Genomic DNA, 23,458 nt, shown 5'->3' on the forward strand with positions numbered 1-23,458 from the left:
ACCGTCACAAAGCAATTGGGTTTTGGGTTTGCTCTGGTTTCTTCTTGGTCTCGCGAGTCGCAACGGCGACATTGGGTTTTTAGGGTTTTTGTTCTAGGTTTATTTTGGGGTTCTTGGGTTGGTTTTTCTGAGTCCAGATTTGAAAAGGAAGATGCGAGGGGGGGAGATGATGGAGAAGAAGACGCTCGCGCAGTAGAGTGATTTAGGTTGGTGAAGATTTCGCAATAGAGGTTTTTGGTGAAGAAGATGATCTCGCCGCTGGTGCGACGGCGACGCAAAGTGGTTCTCGTGGTGCGGCCTGGTGTGAGTAGCTCATGGAGAGACGCTGGTGCGTTAATGGCGGAGGCGACTCGCTGAGGATTGGTGGTGAGGATGGTGGCGATGCTAGGGTTTGGCGGCGTCAATAGAGGATTCACGGTGATGGTTGAAGATGACGGCAATTTGCAGTTCTGATGGTGGTGGCCATGGAGGCTTACGGCTGACGACGAGGTTGATGGTGGTGGAGATAGGGTTGGCGGCGACAAGGTTGGTAACAGCAGGGACAAGGTTAATGGTGATTGAATTAGGGTTTCTGTGTAGAAGGGAAAGCTGACATGGCAGGTGAGGGGTGTAGGGAGATTTAGAATTTTAAAAATGATAAATAAAATTAAAGTATTTTTGAAATAAAAAAAATAGTGTGGAAGTGTAGGGAGCACTTGGGGTGGTGAGCAACTCCCCAAATTAAAAAAGATAGGGTTTGACAGATACGTTTGTTACCATGTTATCAGTTGAGTATCTCACAAAAAATATTATAGTATATATTTTTATATCACTTGATATCCATATATATATATATATATATATTTTATATTTTTTAATTTAAAAAAAATAAAATATAAACTTAGATTAGATTAAATAAACTTAAGTACAGTTCAAGTTAAATTATATGAAATATTAGTGCAAATAAATTTAAATTAAATTTAAATGAATTGCAACAAAATATAAATTCTAAAAATTTAATCTCTTACAAAATAAATTCAATTTTATAAGTCTAAATAAAAACAAATAGAAATATGTGAACACAAATTTCAAATTATTCTTAAATGAAAAATAGGTTTTCATTATCAATTTTATTTTCATCGTTCAAATTTAAAAGATTAATTAACTAAATTCAATAATAATTATTAGGTATAATCGAATACATAATAGTTTTATATACTTCATCAACAAAAGATAATTAGATATTTATATCTGATGTAGATACAACTAGGTAGAAGAAGATTTAGTTAATATAGGAGTGCAGCTACTATGTTAAGAGAATATGAATAAAGTAAAATTAAAGTTTGAAAAATAAAATAAAAATTTGTGATAAAAATAAAATTTTAACTTAGGAATAGTTTTAAAAATAAAAAAAATTTAAGAATAGTTTTAAAAATAAAAGAATTAGAAAGTATTGTGATGGAGGAAACAACACTCCACAACTAAAAGGGACAAACTAATCGAAATACCACCCAAAATAAACTACATAAACACCCTTTTTACATTTAAAATGTTTAAAACACAATAATTTTGTCAAACAATTATTATATATATATATATATATATATATATATATATATATATATATATATTTTGAATGATTTAAATTTATTCAGACTCTTTAGTAAAAAATTTAAGTTGTTCTCAGGATGGGATAATATTTTTTTATTATAAAATAATTTGGAACTGAATTGAAATAAAAAACCATATATAAAAACTAAATTAATAGTAACATTTGAGATTGAGATTTGACATTTCTTTAATTCAGGGTCTTAATCGTGTTACGTGTCACTAATATTTGTCACATGTTTATTTAATTTATTTTATTTGTTAAATTTTAAAACATAAAAACGTTAAACGATATAATTTTATAGACATTTTTATCTTAATTGTGGAGATATTTTATAACTCTTACTAAATATATATATATATATATATATATATATATATATATATATATATATATATATATATATATATATATATATATATTATTTTTTTAGTGAAAGAGAAATAATATTGCAAGTTTCATAATACTTATTGTCATATGACTATAATTGTGTGGATTTCAAGAATACAATTCTAGATGAAATTGAGTAGGATAGGCTCAAGTTTGAAGAAAAACCAATGAAAGCGGATACTAACCCTTAGCCACTCCTCAGCACTACTGATAGTGTTAGCAAGACTTGGAATCACCAAAATATTAGGTAACACATTTATAAGCAATATGTTTTCATTATCCAACGTAAATAGGTTTGTTTACTCCATTTATTTTTTCACTCTTTAATTAAAGTCCAAAAATTTTATAAAATATTCATTTAATTATTTCTTATTATTTATTATATTATTATACTTAATATATATTTTTGAGAGTCTTAGAATATTTTGTACATAGATCTTTCATCCACCTACAAGGATCCATTCATCAATTATCGCAATTATCAAATCAGCTCCTGAAATTCTTATTTGGAATGATCGTGTTCTAGTTAAACTTAATTAATTTTATGTCTAAAATTTTGAAATACAATAAAAAAAATTTAAGGTTATAGTTAAAAGAAAATTAATAGACAAAATATTAACCAAAGTTTTGCAACTTATTTCAAAACTAAATTAAAAGAAAAAAATATAACAATAATATTAATCTTCTGTTGAAAAAAAAAGAATATTATAAAAGTAGTTTATTCGAAATCATGATGTTTTTTCTTAAATTCATTCAAAATGTAATTGAAAAGCAAATTAATTGCCATAATTATCACCGAGTCCTCCAAACAAGAGAACTTAACCATAGTCGGGTTCTTGATCTCCATAGTATCTAACATCATAACATTTAGGATTGTCAGTGAAAGAATGAGTTTCATGTACTTTAGCTCCATGAGTTTTTCTTTCATTATCTTGAATCAAAACTTCTTTAAAGTAACAAACATGTAGAGAATTATCATCATAATAAGTAAAATGTTCATACCCACCCCATTTGAGGATTTTGAGTACCAGAATGAGTTCTTATTCTTCCACTCCAACTTACTTCATTAGCTGAACTCATGTGCAATTTTGTTGGAAAATATCCAACAAATTTATTGTCTATACCTATCCACCAATTTTTGGTCACGAAATCCTGAAAACATACATACTTTTATGAAAAATAAAATAAAATAATGCCTAGTGTTAATTATGTCCGTCATACAATATTAATTTTTTTTTTCACTATATGAATTCAGTTTAAAAACTGTATTCAAAAAATAAAAATACATTAATACCATGTGATTTAAATCTAATTCTACATTTTTATAATAGTGAAAGATATATACAATTATTATCACCTGAGAAATAGAAAAGGCATGCTCATAAAGTGGTCCTCCATAACGAGAGAGCTTAAGTATGGTTACTCCAAGGTCATTCTATTATTCATGCATGATGTTTATTTTAATTGCACTTAAATCTTACTTAAGTATCACACGAGTCTCTTGGAAAACGATATTTGGTCTTACCATTTTATATTACTTGAATGATTCGGTACGCTTGTTGAGGTCTTAACAATACCCCTTGAGCCGAGACATATAACTACGAAAATGCCATAGCGTTTTGATAAGCTTCAGTTTCTTCTAAACCGAAGCCTATTATGCGAGTTAAAATGCAGTTTCTACAATAGTGGTCCATCAAATCATGTATGGATGTATGACATGTGTCATAGAGGAAGATGTGCTTTGAAAGAGTTTTTTATATTAGGAGTTGAAGAGTTTATAACCAAAGCTTGTGAACAAGACCATTATTACAATGAGGGAGGAGTTTGATGTCCATGTCTGAAGTGCGATTGTACAAAGATTTTAGAAGAAACAGTTGTGAAGGTTCACCTTTACAGAAATGGTTTCAAGCCTAATTATTTCATTTGGACGGATCATGGTTTAAGAATGCTAGAAGATTATGTACATAATGATGTAACTTGGACCGAAGGTGAGCCAAATAACCAATTTATGATAATGGAAGACATTGTGCATGATGCTCATATTCAACACGAGCCGTGCAAAGCATGTAATTCAGATAACATAGAAGAGGTTCTAAATGAAGAAACTCAAATATATTATAATCTTTTGTTGGATTCAAATAAGTCGTAGTATGAAGGAGCATCAGACTCAAAATTATCAATGTGTGTCAGACTATTAAGTTGCAAGTCCAACTGGAATATTTCTAACCAATGAATAAACTTTATTGCAAAAATGCTTATGGATGTAATACCCATCAAATCACGTTTGTCCAAAACTTACTATGACGAAAAAAGTGTATCAAAGTTAGGATTACAGTCCTAAAGGATTGATTGTTGCGTGGATGGTAGCACGCTCTTCTATGATAATGAATATGCTAAGAATGAGGGCGCGTTGCTTGAGTGCAAATTTTGTGAAAAGCCAATATATCAACCATGTAACACCGGAGCAAGTTCCTGTAAAATCGATGTTCTGTTTGCCATTACTTTCGAAACTGTAACACCCCTAAAATATAAAACATCTCACACCCAATTTATTTCATTAATAAAGAAAACATCATACAATATTACAATCCTCCATTTAGGAGTAACATAGTTCACACTGGAAAATACATTATATTTTCACACATAATTAAAACACTCTTAATCTTTTTTTTCTCTCTTAAAACATTCTTCAATTTTCTGCTGCTTCCTTCTTCACTTGAATTGGTTCAGACGTCGTTCCCTCATCTGCTCCCGTATAACAAAAATATTATACGATCATCGCAAAAATAAGATTTTTCCGGCACAAACAAACAAGTAAGGGTGAGCTACCATGCAAAGTTCAAAGAAAAGCATGACACTATTATTATACGTAATACATTCACCATAAATTCTAGCAAGATGCAATTATCATACTAGACTCTATTATCCAGATATAATGTTGATGGAAGTCTCGGGTGGTCATGCACTTGTGGTGATTTCAACAACAAAAATTTTGGCCAAATATAATATATCACATCACCCACAAGGTTAATCCATTAATGTCTATAAACATAGACTAGGACCTCCTACTACTCTCACAACATAACACATCCTTCTCTAATTGAGTCTGGAAGATTATTAGAGTTTTAGGATCACCACCAACAACAGGACCCTCAACATCAACATATACACTAATACCATGCCAATTTAGAGTCTCTCCCCGAGACTCATACTATATTTCAAATGAATAATTTCATATCAAACGTCACAATAAACACTCATAATAGAATTCATACAAGATAATTATAAACAATTAACAATAATAAAGTATTACTATAAATGATCATATAAGAATACAATATTTGACAATCATAAAAATAATCTTAATATAAAAATTCATGGGGAAACAAGAAGTTGAATCTGGCAGAGCCGGTTAGACAACCTCTAATCCATCCAAAAGTACAATATAATTAAATAACAAGAATAATAACATATATGGGGAAATAAGAAGTTGAATCTGGCAGAGCCGGTTAGACAACTTCTAATCCTTCCAAAAATGCAATAAAATAAATAAGTAAAGCAATAAATAGTTTGGGGAAACAAGAAATTGAATCTGGCAGAGCCGGTTAGACAATTTCTAATCCTTCCAAAATACAATAAAATAAATAAAGAAAAACAATAAAATGTTTGGGAAACAAGAAATTGAATCTGGCAGAGCCGGTTAGACAATTTCTAATCCTTCCAAAATACAATAAAAACAAATAAGGAAAACAATAAAATGTTTGGGGAAACAAGAAATTGAATCTGGCAGAGCCGGTTAGACAATTTCTAATCCTTCCAAAATATAAAAATAAACAATTTAATAGCATACATATGGCATAACATAATCAACATCACATTTTACAACTATCACACTTGGATCTAAACACAGAAGCATATTCTCATCCAAAATTCAAAATCATACAGAAACAAAATACTTCACATTCAAGATTTAAGATCAACAAAAGTAACATATACAAGACTCAAAATAATACCAAACAAAATGTAACTCCCCTTACCTCTATTCCAGGCTTAGTTTTCCTCTTCTCAAATCAGTCTCCGGAAACTTCCAGAACTTCCCCTCTTCAACTAGAATTTCTTCAAACTCTCTTCTCTCACAATTTCTCTAGAATTTTGGTGCAAATTTTCAGCCTCCCCCCCTTGGCTATTTATAGCCAAAAAATTTTACTATTCATTTTTACTATTCATTTTTACTATTCACTTTTACTATTCATTTTTACTATTCAAAAATTATTTTTTATTCACCATTCTTATCTCTGAATAATTGAGTTTTACGTGGAATGTTCTCTTCCACAATTTATTTTAATATTATTTTTTTTTTACTATTCACTATTCACTATTCACTATTTACTATTTACTATTCATTTTTTTTTTAACTCTTAAAATAAATTCTCAAATTTTTAACTCCTTCCTTTGAAATTATTATTATTGGTACCTATCATAAATTTTAAAATTTTTTTTTTTACCATACTATTATTAAAATAAAAAAAAAACAACTATTTATTAAATTTAAATATTTTACATGGGTCTTACAGAAACTACAAAGAATGTATGCCTCGACACAAACTATAGGGCAAATGACATGACACTATCAGAACAGGTCGACGAATGGTGTTTTGAGTCCTCCATGCCATGGAGAGGCTTGAAAGCACTTTGATAGAGTATATCCTGACTTTGCCATAGAGCCACACAATATACGGCTCAGTTTATGCTCTAACGGTTTTAACCCATATGTACACGCATCAAATATACCATATTCATGTTGGTCAGTAATTGTCACCCTATACAATCTTCCTTCAAAAATTTGCATGTCTAAATGTTTTTGACTTGTCTCATTCTACGGTCATTCAATCTAAAGGTAGCCATATATGTGTACTTAGAACCCTTGATAGACGAATTGAAAAAGTTGTGGACTAGTGTCATAACATATGATATTTCAAGGAGACAAAACTTTATGATGAGGGTCATGCTTATGTGGACAATTAATGACTTTTCTACTTATGGTATTTTGTCTGGTTGAAGTACTTAAGGTAAACTGGCATGTCCACACTGTGTGGAGCATACAAAGGCCTTTAGATTATATCATGACCGAAAAAATTCATGTTTTGACTCTCATGAAAGTTTTGTACCAAATGAACATTCGTTTAGGAGGAATAAGAATGCTTTCAAGAAGGGGAAGTGGACATGGAAGAGACACCACCTAGACCTTCGCCACTATTATAATTAATTCTTAGATAAAATACATCATAGACCGTCTAATTTGAATATTTTATTATTTGTTATTGTCTACCAATATTTACAATTTCATAATTCAATAGAATCCATTTTTAATAGATAGTTTAACTTTTAAACCTAAACAATGGTAGTATAAAAAAATGAACTAAAAGTTTGATCTTTGATTATTCAACCATTTTAAAGTGTTCATGAGTTCAAATATCCAAACATAAAAAAAAACACAATATTAAAAGTCATTGTCAAAACATAAACCAGGGGAAGTGGATAGGGAAGAACACCACCTAAACCTTCGCCACTATTATAATTAATTCTTACATAAAATACGTGTCTAATTTGAATATTTTATTATTTGTTATTATCTACCTATATTTATAATTTTATAATTCAATATAATCCATTTTTAATAGATAATTTAACTTTTTAACCTAATAAATGGTAGTATAAAAAAAAGTGAACTAAAAGTTTGTTCTTTTGATTATTCAACAATTTCAAAGTGCTCAAGAGTTCAAATATCCAAACATAAAAAAAAAACACAATATTAAAAGTCATTGTCAAATCATAATACAATCTACAATTAATTATAATCCTAAACTTTATTTCTTCTACTGATCGTCCTACATTATTTGGAAATTAAATATCCAGGTATTATGGATTAAGTTTTATGTCTCCTAGAGTATCTAGGTCGTGTTACAACAATGAGATTTGGAGTGACCACAATAAAAATTTTATATTTTTCTTTTATAAGGTACTTATATCAAAATTTTATTAAGTCAAATCATAAAGCGTTATTTTTTTATCAACTCTATTAGGTAATTGATGAGGAGGTTCACTAAGGAGATACAATACCAATGAAATATGAGCTTAACCATATAAGGAATTGACACCACTCTCTACCCAAAACCTTAATACAATGGGTTAATGGGTCTTCACTTTTATATGCTACTCCACTTTATCATTTCTACCTAATTTGGGACTTGCTCACAATTAGATTCTTAATAATTCTCCCCTTCAAGGATGAGTCACTTCCACATTGGTACACTCCCCCTCAGTAAAAGCATTTGAGTACCCTTTTCGTATCGTCATTCATCTTAAAAGAACACACTTACCTAAAAGTCTTTGCTAGTATCACTTTTGATACAGGGACCAGTGTACTTTTGATACCACTTGTTAGACTTGTAAGAATATACTTGTGAATCATATATATATGTATACTTTTAGCGGTATTGTTTTTACTTATACATGCTTTAATTTTATTTATTAACTAGAGTTATACAAACCTACCAAGCTCCAACAAGATACATGGTTTCAAATTTTAAGGACCTATGGCAGCGATTCTTTTTGCTACCATATCCTATAAAATTAAATATTTATTTAAATATGGCACACTCTGTGGCAGCGGTTATATGTATAATCTCTGCCAAAAAGCTAGCTTATTTTTTGTTTGCTGTTTTAGGTATTGATGAACTGAGGTAGAAATTTATCATTTTTTTACCTTGGTTCCTAATCGAGGCCAAAAACCCACCCATTTTTATCTCATCTGGATATACCTCAGTTCGAAAACAAGTGTCAATTGTAAAAAATAATCATTGTTGTTTCTCTTCATTGCATTAGTGTTACTTTATTATTCATTTAATAAAGAAATTGACTTGACTTTTAATATATATTTTAATAAATAAATAAATTATATATATATATATATATATATATATATATATATATATATATATATATATATATATATATATATATATATATATAAGTAGAAATAACATATATTTATTAAGAGTTATTGAGATATGTAATAAACGCTTATAAATACCATATAATAAATAATAAATAATAAATACTAAATATTAAGTGTTATGCATTAATAACTATATAATAAGTAATATAAAATAGTAATTATATAATTAAATATTTTTCTCAAATTTATTAAAAAATATTTAAAATCATAAATGAAAAGAAACCACACACACACATATATATATATATATATATATATATATATATATATATATATATATATAATTATAATTGATATATAATTATTAAAAGTTAATAAAAACGAAAAATGAATGTTAATAAAGGCCATATAATAAATAATAAGTGTTAAATATTAAATCTTTTGTATGACTTACTATATAATTAAAAATATAGATATGAAGAAGCAGAACGTTAATAAACGATAATAAATTCCATATAATAAATAATAAATAGCAAATATTAAATTTTATATTAATTGATATATAATAAATAACAATAGTTAATAAATTTTAATATGTTGTTCAAATTTTATAGAAAAAACTTAAAATAATGAGAAGAAACGCAATGAGTATTATACATTTTCTTTATGACACTCATGACTATATATATACATCACATGTTTGACTTTATTATTCATCTAACTTATTGTAGTGGTGAAAAGGATGATTCATATCTTGTTATTTGTTCTATATTTCTTGAGTAGTCATGTTTGCTATAAAGTTGACGGAATTCCATATATACTAAAGGAAGATTTGAAGTTAGAGAGAAAAGTTGATAAGCCTTCTATTAAGAGTATTCATGTATGTTTCAATTTTTTTGATATTTCATTATATGCTTCCTTTAGTTAATATCATATTACATGGTTTAATAATTTTATTTTGGATTTGATAGATGGAAAACGGACAAATTGTTGATTGCATTGACATTTACAAACAACCATCCTTTGACCATCCTTTACTAAAGGATCATAAGTTGCAGGTGTATAATTAAAACCTTTAATTAGAAAGAAATTTGACTTTCATTTTCTTTCTTATATTTGTGGTTAACTTTCAACCCTTCTTCCACCATGTTTCTCACTCTCTGAAAATTGTTTCTTTATTTTTTCTAGAGAAAACCCAACTTCCAAATTGCAAGCGGAAAGACAAGACAAAAAACTTTAGGAACAAAACCCATGTTTGGATTGGATAAAGATGAATGTCCGATGGGAACTGTTCCTATATTGAGAACAACAAAAGATGATCTTATTAGAGAAAAATCATTACTCAACGATCATATATTGGTTCAAGATATTCCTGGTGTTCATGTAAGATTTTTTATAAAAGTAGTTTAAAATGTTGGTATTTTATTTTTTTAAATTGTATTCCATTTATTTTTTTAATTTGGCTATTTATTTAAATATATTGAATTTTTCAGATTGCAGAAGTTGCCCTTAAACCAAATTATGGCCCTTATTACGGAGTCGGAGGTATAAATAGTATTTTTAATCCACGAGTTGATACCAAGTTTCAAATCTCTATGTCTCATTTGTGGGTTCAAAATGGTCCCATAGAATCCACTAACAAGATCTCATTGGGATGGCATGTGAGTTGAAATTTTCACAATTAGTATTTTTGATGTTGTGCATGTATGCATGTGTTTGTGAGTGTGGGGGCATGTGTTTGTGAGTGTGGGGGCATGTGTGTGTGTTCTTGTGCATGTCAGAATGGGTGTGTGTTTGTGTGTATGACCTTGTGTGTATGTGTGTACATGCATGCACATGTGTGTTTTTGTGTGTCTCTATGTGCTTGTGTTTTTGTGTGAATAAAAATGTGTGTGCACGTGTATTATAATTAATATATTTTTAATAAACTAAAAAAAAAACTAAACTACTTAATATAATATTTAAATTGTTTAAGAGTTCAGTTTTTAAAATTAAACTTATATCAATTAATTAATAACTGAACTAGAAGATTTTGTATTGAAAAGTTAAGCATAATATCAACTACATAAAATGGTAAATAAAATATATAACTATAAGCACTTGAACGGTGAAATCATAAAAGATTTTGAAGATAACAATGTTTTGGTATATATTAATAATAATTTATTACAAAGTTACGAACTTAAATAATTATTTACAATATTAAAAATATTAATAAAGATCAATACACTACAGTTTCAATTTGGATTTGAATTATGCTAATTCACTTACAAGTTCAGGTGCTTAAATTCAAATGATAAAAGTTCACTGTGCTCATATTATTTCTTTTTATAATCTTAATTATTCACCAAAAACAATGAATAAATTTTACAAATAAAATAGATATTCTTCTTCAAATACTATTTATTTTATTATTTTAAATATAAAATAATATCTTTAAATATATTATTTTTTTATTTTAAATATAAAATAATATCTTTAAATATAAAATTTTATTATTTTTAATATAAAATAAATAGTATTTTAAATAATATTTTCTTTAATTCCACAGTTCAAAGTTTGTAATTATATATATTTTACTTACCGTTTTTTAAAACTGACAGTAAACTTATTTCTGAATGCAAAATTTAGATATTAATTAATTGATATAAGTTTAAAATTGAGCTAAAAAACAATACAATTTGGATATTATATTAACTAGTTTAATTTTTTAGTTTATTATATTACAGTTAACTAAAATTTAGTATAATTTAGTTAATTTTATTTAGTCCTATGTATGTCTACTTGATGATTTAATTGGTATTAATTTGAAAAAGAAAAATATATTCTAAGTAATCTAATATTTCAGGTGATTCCAGAGCTGTATGGTGACTATTTAACCCATATTTATATATCATGGACGGTAAGATATATCATTTCATTTTTTTCTATACTTAGTTTATAGAAGTATAACATATATTTACTCCTATAATAAGTCTTTCTTACTTAACGAAGGATATCTTTCTCTTTTCGATTTCGTTTATAAGATATAATTAAATTGTTACTGTATATCTAAATAAATTTGAATCAATTAATATATCATCTTAATATTATTATTCAAATTTTGATATATATTAAAATTTACAGTCAGACAACTTTAAGAAGACAGGATGCTACAATCTTCAATGTGCAGGTTATATTCAAACTAGCAGAAGACTTTATCTTGGTGCAAAAATAAATCCCGTCTCTCATTATGGAGGACCAATTTACCTTATTGCGTGGTCCATTTCTCAGGTCATATTCATTGTATATATCTTTCACTATAATAAATAGATAGAACTAGATTTAACTCATACATATTAATATATTTTGATTTCTTGAATACACATTTTTTACTGAATTCATATAGAAAAAAATAGTAATTTATATTCTATGTTGGACACAGTTATATATTTCTTTAATAAAAGTGTGTATGTTTGCAGGATCCTTTAACCAAAAATTGGTGGATAAGTATAGATAATAAGTCTATCGGATATTTTCCGGCAAAATTGTTTTCAAACATGAGTTCAGCTGATGAAGTAGGTTGGGGTGGAAGAACAAGAACTCGTCCTGGTACTCAAAGTCCTCAAATGGGGTCTGGCCAGTTTCCTCATGATAATAATATTACGCACGCTTGTTTCTTTAAAGAAGCTTCAATTCAAGATAATGAAAGAAAAACTCATGGAGCTAAAGTATATGAAACTCGTTCTTTCAGTGACAACCCCAAATGTTACGATGTTAGATATTATGGAGATCAAAAACCTTTTGGTTACATCCTCCTGTTTGGAGGACCCGGTGGTAATTGTGGCAATTAGTTTGCTTTTTAATTAAACTTTAGATGAAACTAAGAAAAAGTAGCATGATTTTCAATAAACTACTTTGTTAATATTCTTTTTTTGCAGTGGAAGATTAATATTATTGTTTTTCTTCTCATATTTTAATTTAGTTTTGAAATAAGTTGCAAAACTTTTGTTTATAGATAAATAGTTGTTTATTCATAATCGACGAATTTTACTAACGTTAGTTACTCACAAATATTAAATTTATCTCCCACCGGTGGAATTTTATGGATGTAACATTACTTCAGAATAAAATTCTAATTTATATGTTATATATTATTTGGGTTTCACATTTCTAATTAATGAAATATTTTGGCGATTATTTACTTTTAACTATAACCTTAAATTTATTTATTGTATTTCAAAATTTTAGACATAAAATTAATTAAGTTTTTTCTTCTATCGAAAAAATTGTTCATGATCTTCCCAGAGATGAACACGATGATTTCAAAATAAGAATTTCAGGAGCTGAGTTGATAATTACAGCAATTGACGATTGGATCTTTAAACGAGGTCGACGAGAGATCTATATGTATACAATATTCTCAGACTTTGAAATAAGTAATATATTAAGTACAATAATATAATAAATAGTAAAAAGGAATTAAGTGAATACTTCATAAAATACTAAACAAATAATATTTATAAAGTCTACAGACCTTGAATTGAAGGCTGAAAAAAATAAATGGGGTAAAGAACCTGTTTATGTTCGGATAATGAAAACATGATGCTTATAAACATGTTTCGGAATATTTTGTTGATTCCAAGTCTCATGAATTAGTCATGTAGGTATAGAAATCCCTCCCCAAAATTTGAAAGCCAATAAGAAGTACAGTGGGATTGAGTTAGAGTGAATTAGCCTAAACTTTGTCTTCAATAATGAAATAATGAAATATGAGATTGAATTTTGACAATTTTTAATTTGGAGGTCGAAATTTCAAGGTCATTTCTTCAAAACCCTTTTCCAAAAGTAAAAAAAAAAAGTGTCATGTCTATTGATGGATGGATTCTCAATGCACATTAATGATGTTTTTTCTTGATTTTTGAGTATGTTACATCAGTTGGTCGCTACCTTTCCATCTACCTATTCCATGCTAATTATGGTAAATTTACCATACCACTCTTGATAATATTATCGATAGTGCTAAGAAGTGGCTCGATTTATCCAACCTAATTCTTGAAAGGGTTAGTATCCAATTTCATTGGTTTCCTACTCAATTTCATCTAGAATGGTATTCCCAAAATGCACACAATTATTTATTTCCCTTTTCTCTATTCTATAGAAGGAAATTGTTAAAATAGACAACAAAATTGTTAGGATTTTGAATAACAAAACACTAACAGATGATAAAGTTTCAGGTCAAAGGTAAAAAGTGTGGTTAGGCAACTAAAAAAAGTATCTAATGAATAGTGATAACAAGAAATTCGTCCATTTTGATATCAAAATATATGATGAGTAGTATTGCTTGCAATTCCTTAATTTATTTATATTCATTAGAAAATGCAAAGACTAAATCTAAAGCATTAGAAAAGTCTAAAGATTAGATGAGTCAAGGTGTTAGAGGATTTTAATTGTAGAAATCTTAGGTAAATGGATTAGATAACCTAAATGTCTAGACAACCTAAGTTATTGTGTTATACGATTAAGGTGTTAGATGAGTATGGTGTTAGACGAGTCAAGAAAATTGAAGTCATCAGACGACTAATGCATTAGACGACCCTAGACAACTAAAGTCATTAAACGATTGAGTGTCAGACGATTATGGCATTAGACGAGGCAAAACGGCTTAAGTTATTAGATAACCTATGAGCTGACCTTTGTAACACCCATTTTAGGATGTCAATTATATTTGTAAAACTTCCATTAACTTAAAGAAAATACAACCTCTAATACCATCATTAAATAGTGAACTTAGAAACTGATCAAGAAAAACATCATTTATTCAACACAAGCAATGTTAAAACTGACAAAAAAATCCCAAAAGATTTCCCAGTACGTCTCTACAGTTTAAGGGTCTCCGGTATCATCTATAACAACATCTGCTCTCGTATAACAACACGAGTTATACGATCATTGTACAAACATAAATAAGCTAACGAGAAAAAAGACACAAGATGAATATACAAAAAAGTTTGACTGATCCACACCACTCACACCCATTATACCAATCCATGAAAAGTAAAACCAAATCCATCAAAAGTCACCAAGTTGTATCACCACTAAGTAATACCCAAACAATATGTCTTTTCCCATAACATATTGTCACTCTGCCTACTTCCATAAGTCTTATGAGTAAAAAATCTACTTAATTCCAAAGCCTTACGGTTAGAATTATCCTACCTACTTGCATAAGCCTTACGAGTAAAATTCTTCTTAAGTCCAATGCCTTACAATCAAAACTTGTTTCCCCTACTTTCCAAAAGTCTTAAAATCTGCCAGCTTACCAAAGTCTCACAAATAGAGCACTATACCCAGCTCAAACCAAAGTCTTATGGGCGAAATAAACCTCCTTTTTCCCCGGATTTACAATTATGGTGTAGAAGACATAACAAACAAACTTGTCTCCCAACACCAACTGAACCGATGAGCCATCACCAATCTCGTATTCCAGCAACAACTGAACTGCCAAGATAACAAACATACTCGTCTCCCAGAACCAACTGAACCGATAAGCGATAACATAGTTACATCTTCCAACACCAACTGAATCGACAAGACTTACCACATTAAACAACTCAATCAACAACAGAGTAAAACTCTTATTTTGGAAAGACCATACTTGATGATAGCCAAGACTATTTTAAATGTACCAAGGGACTTTCACTATGAAATTTGGTGATACCCAAGTTAAACTTAATATTTTTTATGCTTTGAAGCATGTTAATGAAAGAAGAATTGGAAAATGGTAAGTTGGATTTGTTAAAAAATAATGAGGTTATTGCATTGATGGAAAGAAATGTGAACCTTTTTGTGGTGTAGCAACCTTGATCCGTCAAAGCAACCCTTTTGCCTTCTTTCCTCTAGACCGTTCTATGTTGACTCTTAAGAAATTTGGTTTAGTAACGATGAAAACGAAGACATCTTAGATTACCATGCACACTTCAACTCCAAGGTACACCAATCACTCCTCTATGAAGCTCCAACCGTCGCTCGAACAATTGTTCTGGGTATGGCCTCAATCGCAACAATCAGGATTTGGTGGACATGATCAACGATGTAGCTCCCGCTTAAATGGTTCATTTTGTCCGTCTAGCTCCCTAGCTTCAGTTCCTTCTCCATGATGGAAACCATCTCACTATGCCCCTTGGAATCCTTAGGGCTAGACTCCCCCCTCCTTGAAGCATGCCTCCTTGTCCTTTTCCCACATCTTAGTGGGCTCACCTTCGAAGCAAGTTGGCATTCTCGGTTAATGTCAGAAATAGGAAGCTTTATATCTCAATCCAAGAGGGCGGGAGGGGTGTTTGAATTGGATTTAAACCTTTTTCGAATTTTTTTTTGCAAATCTTTAAAGAGTTCTTAAAACTTGAAATCAATACCCAAAGATTAAATGAATCAACTAAGTAAAGAAAATATAAAAGAAAGATCAAAGAACACCTAGATTTATACTTCTTCAGCTTATCAAAAGTCTATATCCAATCTTCTCCGAACAACTTGAGTTGAGAGGCTTTCCACTAAATCAAATTTGAGTTAAGAATACAATGAAACTCTCAATTGCAATCCTCACCACCCTCAAATCAGATTACAACACAAATAAGAGAGGAAAACACTCACTCTCACCCAATACAAGAGATGAAAACCTTTAATCTCTAACCTGGCTTACTCGCACAAGTGCTACATAATGTAGAAACAATGATACACTGATCAGAACACACTCTTCTAGTGCAGAATTATCAGTAACAATGAAGTCCACTTGATCTTGAATGAATCTTTGAATGTATCATCACCAATGAAGCGTGAAATCCTCCAAGAAACCGGTCTTGAGTATTTGAAAGTATATCAATATTCTTGAGAGACCCTGTACACAAAACTCAGAAAGAGTATCAATATTTAAAAATTAAAATGGTAATGAAACAAGTCTCGAGTCAGGTTTATATAGAAAATTCAAATCCTAATGCAGTTTAATCGATTATATTATCACCATAATCTATTATGCTTTTGTCTCTATTTTAACAGATTATTACACATGTATAATCAATTATTTGAACACTTATGCCTATAATTGCATCTTCTAACAGACTTAACAGATTAGGCTATCTGTATAATGGATTAGACCTTGCTTTTAGTTTTAATTGATTATTGAACTTATATAATCGATTATATTGTCACTTAGCCTAGTTAGTCATCCATTTTTCTTTCTTAACAGATTATGTTATTTATATAACAAATTATGCCTATCTCTTTATTTTAATCGATTATATAACTTATGTAATCGATTATGACAAAGTGATTTGCTCCTCTTTAGCTTTCTAAGTGTTCTAACTTGTTCTAATGAATTATACCACTTATGTAATCGATTATAATTACCAGAAACTAGATTCTCAATCTGTTTTAGGCTTATTTCACTAATCATGAATGGATTAAAACATTTAACACTAACATGTTAATGATTTAAACATTTGTTATGTCATTTCGTTGTACAAGAATGATTAAAACCATTTCTAATCATTTAGACCTATTCATCATCAAAAACCAAAATGTATAGAAGCTAGGTTCCCTCAACAATCTTCCCATTTTTTGATGATGAGCAAGATTTTCTACAATTTCCATTAACTCTCCTCCTTTGGGCATTAACAAAAAATGACAGAACAATGTAGTATAATGCAATTCATATGTGCAAAACAACAAGAAAACATACAAAATATGTTAAATATGTGATGCTCCCCTTACAAAAAAAAGTAGATGCACTATATAATGTTGCGAGCAATATAAGAATTTTTCCCAGATAAGATTAACTCAAAATAACTATAGTAGAGTAAATATAAAACAGATATGTAAGGACAATTTTGTTCAATGCTAGCCACAAATGTATATTTCACGTAAACAATAGAGATAATGTGTGATAGAATTAGAGATACCCCATATAATGAAATAAGTAAGAAAAGAATTAAGATGAGGTTAGGAGACCCCATTCACATTAAATAAAAAATAAAGAAAATTGTATGCCCTCTCCCCTTTGTAATAAATGTAAACAGTTGACTATTCTTTATTTTCCCTCTTTGATTTACCTCACAACTTTACGTGACCTTCTCTTTGTTAACCTTGCCTTTTTACTTTCAGTGATTTTCTCCAATTCATAGTCATTGCTCCTGATTCAACCTGAATTTAATTCCCTTTAGTTTGACATAGATTATTCCTTGAGAGATTATTTTTATCTTTTCACAGTGTGTTAAGAAGTGGACTTTAAGCCTAACTAAACCCCACAAAACCGGCTTATAAGGTGAGGTTTGTACCTATTTATATATTATAAATTGGCCTTATCTCTAGTCGATGTGAAACTTCCAACACAGTGAAAGGATAAAATGCACATGCTTATGTCATTAAGTCATTAAATGTTGCATTATCTTATAATTTCTTTATCTTTTATTTTTAGTTTGTATTAATTATAATAATAGTTTTCATAGATAAAAGTATTCTGCCGCTATTTACTGTTATATATTTGTCATTTGGTCTAATGCTTATATGTATCCACTTGTTTATGAACTTTCATATATATATATATATATATATATATATATATATATATATATATATATATATATATATATATATATATATATGTTTTGGAAAACGTTATAATCGATTATCCTTAGTGATAATTGATTATTGTCGAACCCTGGACAATATTAAAACTTGCGAAGATAATCGATTATCCTTAGTGATAATCGATTATTGCCGAGACGAGGTTTTTTCTAATTTTGCTTGTGATAATCGATTATCCCCTATGATAGTCGATTATTGCCACAAGAAATAAATAACAAAGAATAAGCTATAAGACTTCTAAGTGTTTACAATTGAAAGATAACTCTTATACAAATGATTTCTACAAAGAATGCTTTTAAGAATTAATGTATTTGTTTCTTCAAGTCTTCAAGTGCATCATCATCAAAATCTCTTCAAAGAATCAATGCTTCTTATTGGTAACACAATGCCAAACGGAGTATCCCTCCCTTTTCAACAACCAGTGCCAAAGGAAGCACCTATCCACAGATAGAACCAGGATTTACGAGGTACAACTAGTAGACCTATCCACCACTATCATGCTCATCAATTACATACTCACCCAACACTTACACATGCTCCAATCTTAACCACAAGTCAAAACTGACCCTAAACAACTAGTAATCTTATTCTTTAATTATCATCACATTCTACAGCTCCTCAAGCTTGGTCCACGTTCTTTCTTCATCAAAATGCACTGTTTCCAGTAAAAATATTCTAGGATAATTGATTATTATAAGTGATAATCGATTATTCCCGAAACATACACATATTTACAAATTACCCTGTGATAATCGATTATCACTTAAGATGTTCAATTATCTCAGTTGTTCCACACAGCAAATCACCAGAATTCATCATGCATGAAGGGATAATCAATTATCATCCTAGATAATAGATTATTCCCACGAATAATCACGTTCCTAGACCAAAACTCAAGGTCCAACCCCCATGCATCAATCCCAAATCATACCCTTGTAACCATACTCAAACAAATACATCACAACACTTAAATCATCCAAACCCAATCATTAAATCTTCCAAAACAACTTGAGTTTTGAAAGAATTTCACTATAAAGATGTATAGATTACAAAAATACAAGTTCACCTATGCAAACTTAACTTCTAACAATAAAAAATGACTCTTTAAGGTGATACTACATCCAATCACCCTTAACCTCTGCCTTCACAGGAAGTATACACAGTAATGATCAAGTTTACAACAAGTGTAAAGAAAAGAAAACCCCTCAAATGTGAATGTCACATAAAAAAACCAGAATAAATCACCATTCAACTACGTCCAACTTGAAGGCTTATTGCCTTAGATTTCCACGTATCAATGTCCTTTATTCTTCAAGAATACTTTCTCGCATTTCTTGCTTCACAAATCAATGTTTTGGATTGCACTCTTACATTACATAATGAAAACAAGAACCATTTATATATAAAAACATGTTATTAGTATTTTTAATCGATTGAAATTTAACATTATTGATTAAAAGCATAGCATAAAAAAAACTATTCAAATACTTTTGCAACATCATAAGAAACCTATTACTAATCATGCTCCCCTTTCAAAATAACTTTATACAGTACATATATATTTTTACGTATTATAATATATTCATAAACAATAAAACTTAGAGATAATGTGTGATAGAATTAGGGATACCCCACATAGTGAAATAAGTAAGAAAAGAATTAAGACGAGGTTAGGACACCCCACTCACATTAAATAAAAAATAAACAATGTAATAAATGTAAACAGATGACTATTCTTTCTTTTCCCCCTTTGATTTACCTCACAGCTTTACGTGACCTTCTCTCTGTTAACCTCGCCTTTTTGCTTTCACTGATTTTCTCCAGTTCACAGTCATTGCTCCTGATTCAACCTGAACTTAATTTCCTTTAGTTTGCTATTTTTGTTTGATATAGATTATTCGTTGAGAGATTTTTTTTTCTTTTCACAGTGAAAGGATAAAATGCACATGCTTATGTCATTAAGTCATTAAATGTTACATTATCTTATAATTTCTTTATCTTTTATTTTTAATTTGAATTAATTATAATAATAGTTTTCATAGATAAAGTATTCTGCAGCTATTTACTGTTATATATTTGTCATTTGGTCTAATGCTTATATGTATCCACTTGTTTATGAACTTATATATATACGTAAATGCTTGTACAATAGTTCAATTAATTTAAACTTTTGCATTTATTCATTCCTGCTTTCAGAATTCAGTGTTTTTTTTTTCTATTATATACACACATACATTTATATATAACTAAATGTGTATATAATTTTGTAGTATAACATTATTATATTGTTATTAGTTAATTAGTTTTGATTTCCTGTATATTTATAATTGTTATATTTATATGTTCATAATTTATTATAATAGATTCATTATTATTTCTAATAATAATTTCTTTTATATTTATAAATCTTCTCCACTTATAGAAATTATTTCTAATCATTATAATATTGAAATTTATATGAAAGTTTGATTTCTTGGATGGTTGCATTAACTCATATTTTCTAATTATTGAAAAGCTGTCGAATATTCTTTTAATTATAAAAGATGTCATGTTTATTATTACTATGCGAATAATTAACTATTATTGTAATATATTATTAGTCTACTTAAATTACTATTTTTTTAAACAAATTAGATGATTAAATATATAATTAAATTTTAAAAGTACTCATTTTTAAAATTATGTGATTAAATTTATAATTAATTTTTTATAAAGATTAAGGTTGTATAATAACAGTAGAAAAGGAATCTAAGCTCATCATGATTAATAAGTATTAGAGAGTTAAATTCACTTTGGCCTTGGCTTAATTTGTGCATTTGTTCATCAAGTGTTGACATGGGGTTGTTGTGTTTTTATTAGGCCCTTTGAGATAGTATTTCTATGGAATTAAACTAAAACTACTAAAAGACTCAAAATGTTTTTAATCATTACCTATATTACATCTACACTAAATCACCACAAGCTATCAACATATACTTCATTTGATTTATTCCATCACCTTCTTTTGAGATAAGAAACACTTGTTCTATTAAATCATTGTACAAATATTTTTATAAAAAATCCTAATTTTTTTAATCTATAGTGGTGTGGGTGAGAACCTGGTAATGTGTTTTGCAGCACTATATACAATTTCCAACTTCTTTGATTTGAGACTATAAATACATCCCAACACTCTTCACATGAATGCATAGAAAATTAAGCATTATTTGTCACCCGTGAAGGTCATTGTTTTCATGCTATGTGCATCTCTTTTCTTTCTTGGTACAATGGCTCTAGACTGTTAGTCAGTTACAGCAAAATAGCAATGTGTGTGAGAACTGAGTTATGGTAGAGTGAATGAGCATATGAGTTTGAAAAATGAAGAAACTGTATTGCATTAAAACTAAAAAAATGAGAATGGTACAAACAGGTATATATGTAAAGGTAAAATGGACTTGGTCAAGACTGCATGACCGTTATTACAGTTGCAATTTTAAACTACTCAACACACCCCTCCTAAAGTGAAACTGTTGAAGGATCTAATTCCAAGGTGTTCTCTCAATTTCTCAAATCTGTTTTGGCGAAGTGCTTTGGTAAAAATATCAGCAGTTTGATCCTCAGTTGGACAATGTAGAAGATCAAGTTTCTTCTTATCAACTTGCTCTCTCAAGTAGTGATACCGTGTTTCTATGTGTTTGCTGCGTCCATGTGCCACAGGATTTCTGGCAAGGCTGATTGAAGATTTGTTATCTACCATGAGCTTCACTGGTTTGCAGTAGTTGATCACCAGTTCATCAAGCATCGCTTCAATCCAAGCACACTGACATGCAGTTTCTGAAGCAGCCACATATTCGGCCTCGCATGAAGACAGTGCAACAATGTTCTGCTTCTTGGAGCACCAACTAAATGTAGCCTCCATGAACTTGAACACATATCCGAAAGTGCTTTTTCTGTCAAGCTGATCTCCAGACCAATCAGAGTCACTCCACGCTTCCAGAACTTCATTCATTTCACTGTGTTTCTTTGGATAAAATAGACCATAATCTGCTGTTCCTTTTAGGTATCTTAATATGTGTTTGGCAGCACTCAGATGTGATTGTCTCGGATCTCCCATATACCTGCTAATCAATCCAACACTGTAAGAAATATCAGGTCTACTGTTGCATACATACCTGAGTGAGCCCACGATCTGCTTATACAAGGTTGCGTCAACTCTTTCATCCTCTGCTTGCAGTGATAGTTTTGTGTTGGCCATTATGGGTGTACATGTGCTGTTGCAATTCTCCATGCCAAACCGCTTCAAAATGTCACTTACATACTTCTTCTGATGCACCAGGATTCCACCATCTACACGTGAGAATTCCAGCCCAAGAAAATAACCTAGACTTCCGAGATCAGTCATCTCAAAGTCTTCTTTCATCCTTGCTTTGAACTCATTGATTTCTTCTTCATTATTACCTGTTATTAATAGATCATCTACATACAAACAGATTAATACAATGCCATTGTTACTAACCTGTTTTGAGTAGACTCCAAACTCAACCCTGCATTTCTTGAAACCATTCTTTATCAGCCAGGAATTAATGTGTGTGTTCCAGGCTCGTGGTGCTTGTCTTAGCTCGTACAATGCCTTGTTGAGTTTGAACACTTTAACTTCTTCACCCTTTTTTACAAATCCAGGAGGCTGTGTCACATATACTTCTTCTTCCAAAGGGCCATTCAAGAAGGCTGACTTCACGTCCATCTGACTGATTTCCCAGCCTTTTGCATTTGCTATGGCAACCACAAGCCTTACGGTCTCTAACCTTGCTAATGGTGCAAATACGTCTGTAAAATCCACTCCAGGCTTTTGGAGAAATCCTTTTGCAACTAATCTCGCTTTTAGCTTGGATATACTTCCATCTGGTTTTAGTTTAGTTTTGAAT

The 23,458-nt window shown here is 29.7% G+C and overlaps 1 protein-coding gene across 1 annotated transcript; it reads left to right on the forward strand.

The window, feature by feature from the left end:
- The first annotated feature begins 430 nt into the window (after positions 1 to 430).
- LOC108339077 (uncharacterized) lies at positions 431 to 12,769 on the forward strand. Its single transcript, XM_052877581.1, has 7 exons — positions 431 to 525; positions 9,720 to 9,816; positions 9,908 to 9,994; positions 10,125 to 10,319; positions 10,430 to 10,481; positions 12,109 to 12,209; positions 12,398 to 12,769. The coding sequence occupies exons 1-7, from the start codon at positions 431 to 433 to the stop codon at positions 12,767 to 12,769; spliced, it is 999 nt and encodes a 332-aa protein (XP_052733541.1).
- The last annotated feature ends 10,689 nt before the right edge of the window (positions 12,770 to 23,458 follow it).

The sequence above is a fragment of the Vigna angularis genome, chromosome 5, assembly GCF_016808095.1.
Source record: "Vigna angularis cultivar LongXiaoDou No.4 chromosome 5, ASM1680809v1, whole genome shotgun sequence".
NCBI lineage: Eukaryota > Viridiplantae > Streptophyta > Magnoliopsida > Fabales > Fabaceae > Vigna > Vigna angularis.

What these genes read in the sequence shown, in the direction of transcription:
- LOC108339077 (XM_052877581.1), top strand. Translation starts at nt 431, where the DNA reads ATGACGGCAATTTGCAGTTCTGATGGTGGTGGCCATGGAGGCTTACGG. An exon ending in TAAAGGATCATAAGTTGCAG is followed by an intron (nt 9,995 to 10,124) that starts GTGTATAATTAA and finishes TATTTTTTCTAG; the next exon opens with AGAAAACCCAACTTCCAAAT. An exon ending in TTGCGTGGTCCATTTCTCAG is followed by an intron (nt 12,210 to 12,397) that starts GTCATATTCATT and finishes GTATGTTTGCAG; the next exon opens with GATCCTTTAACCAAAAATTG.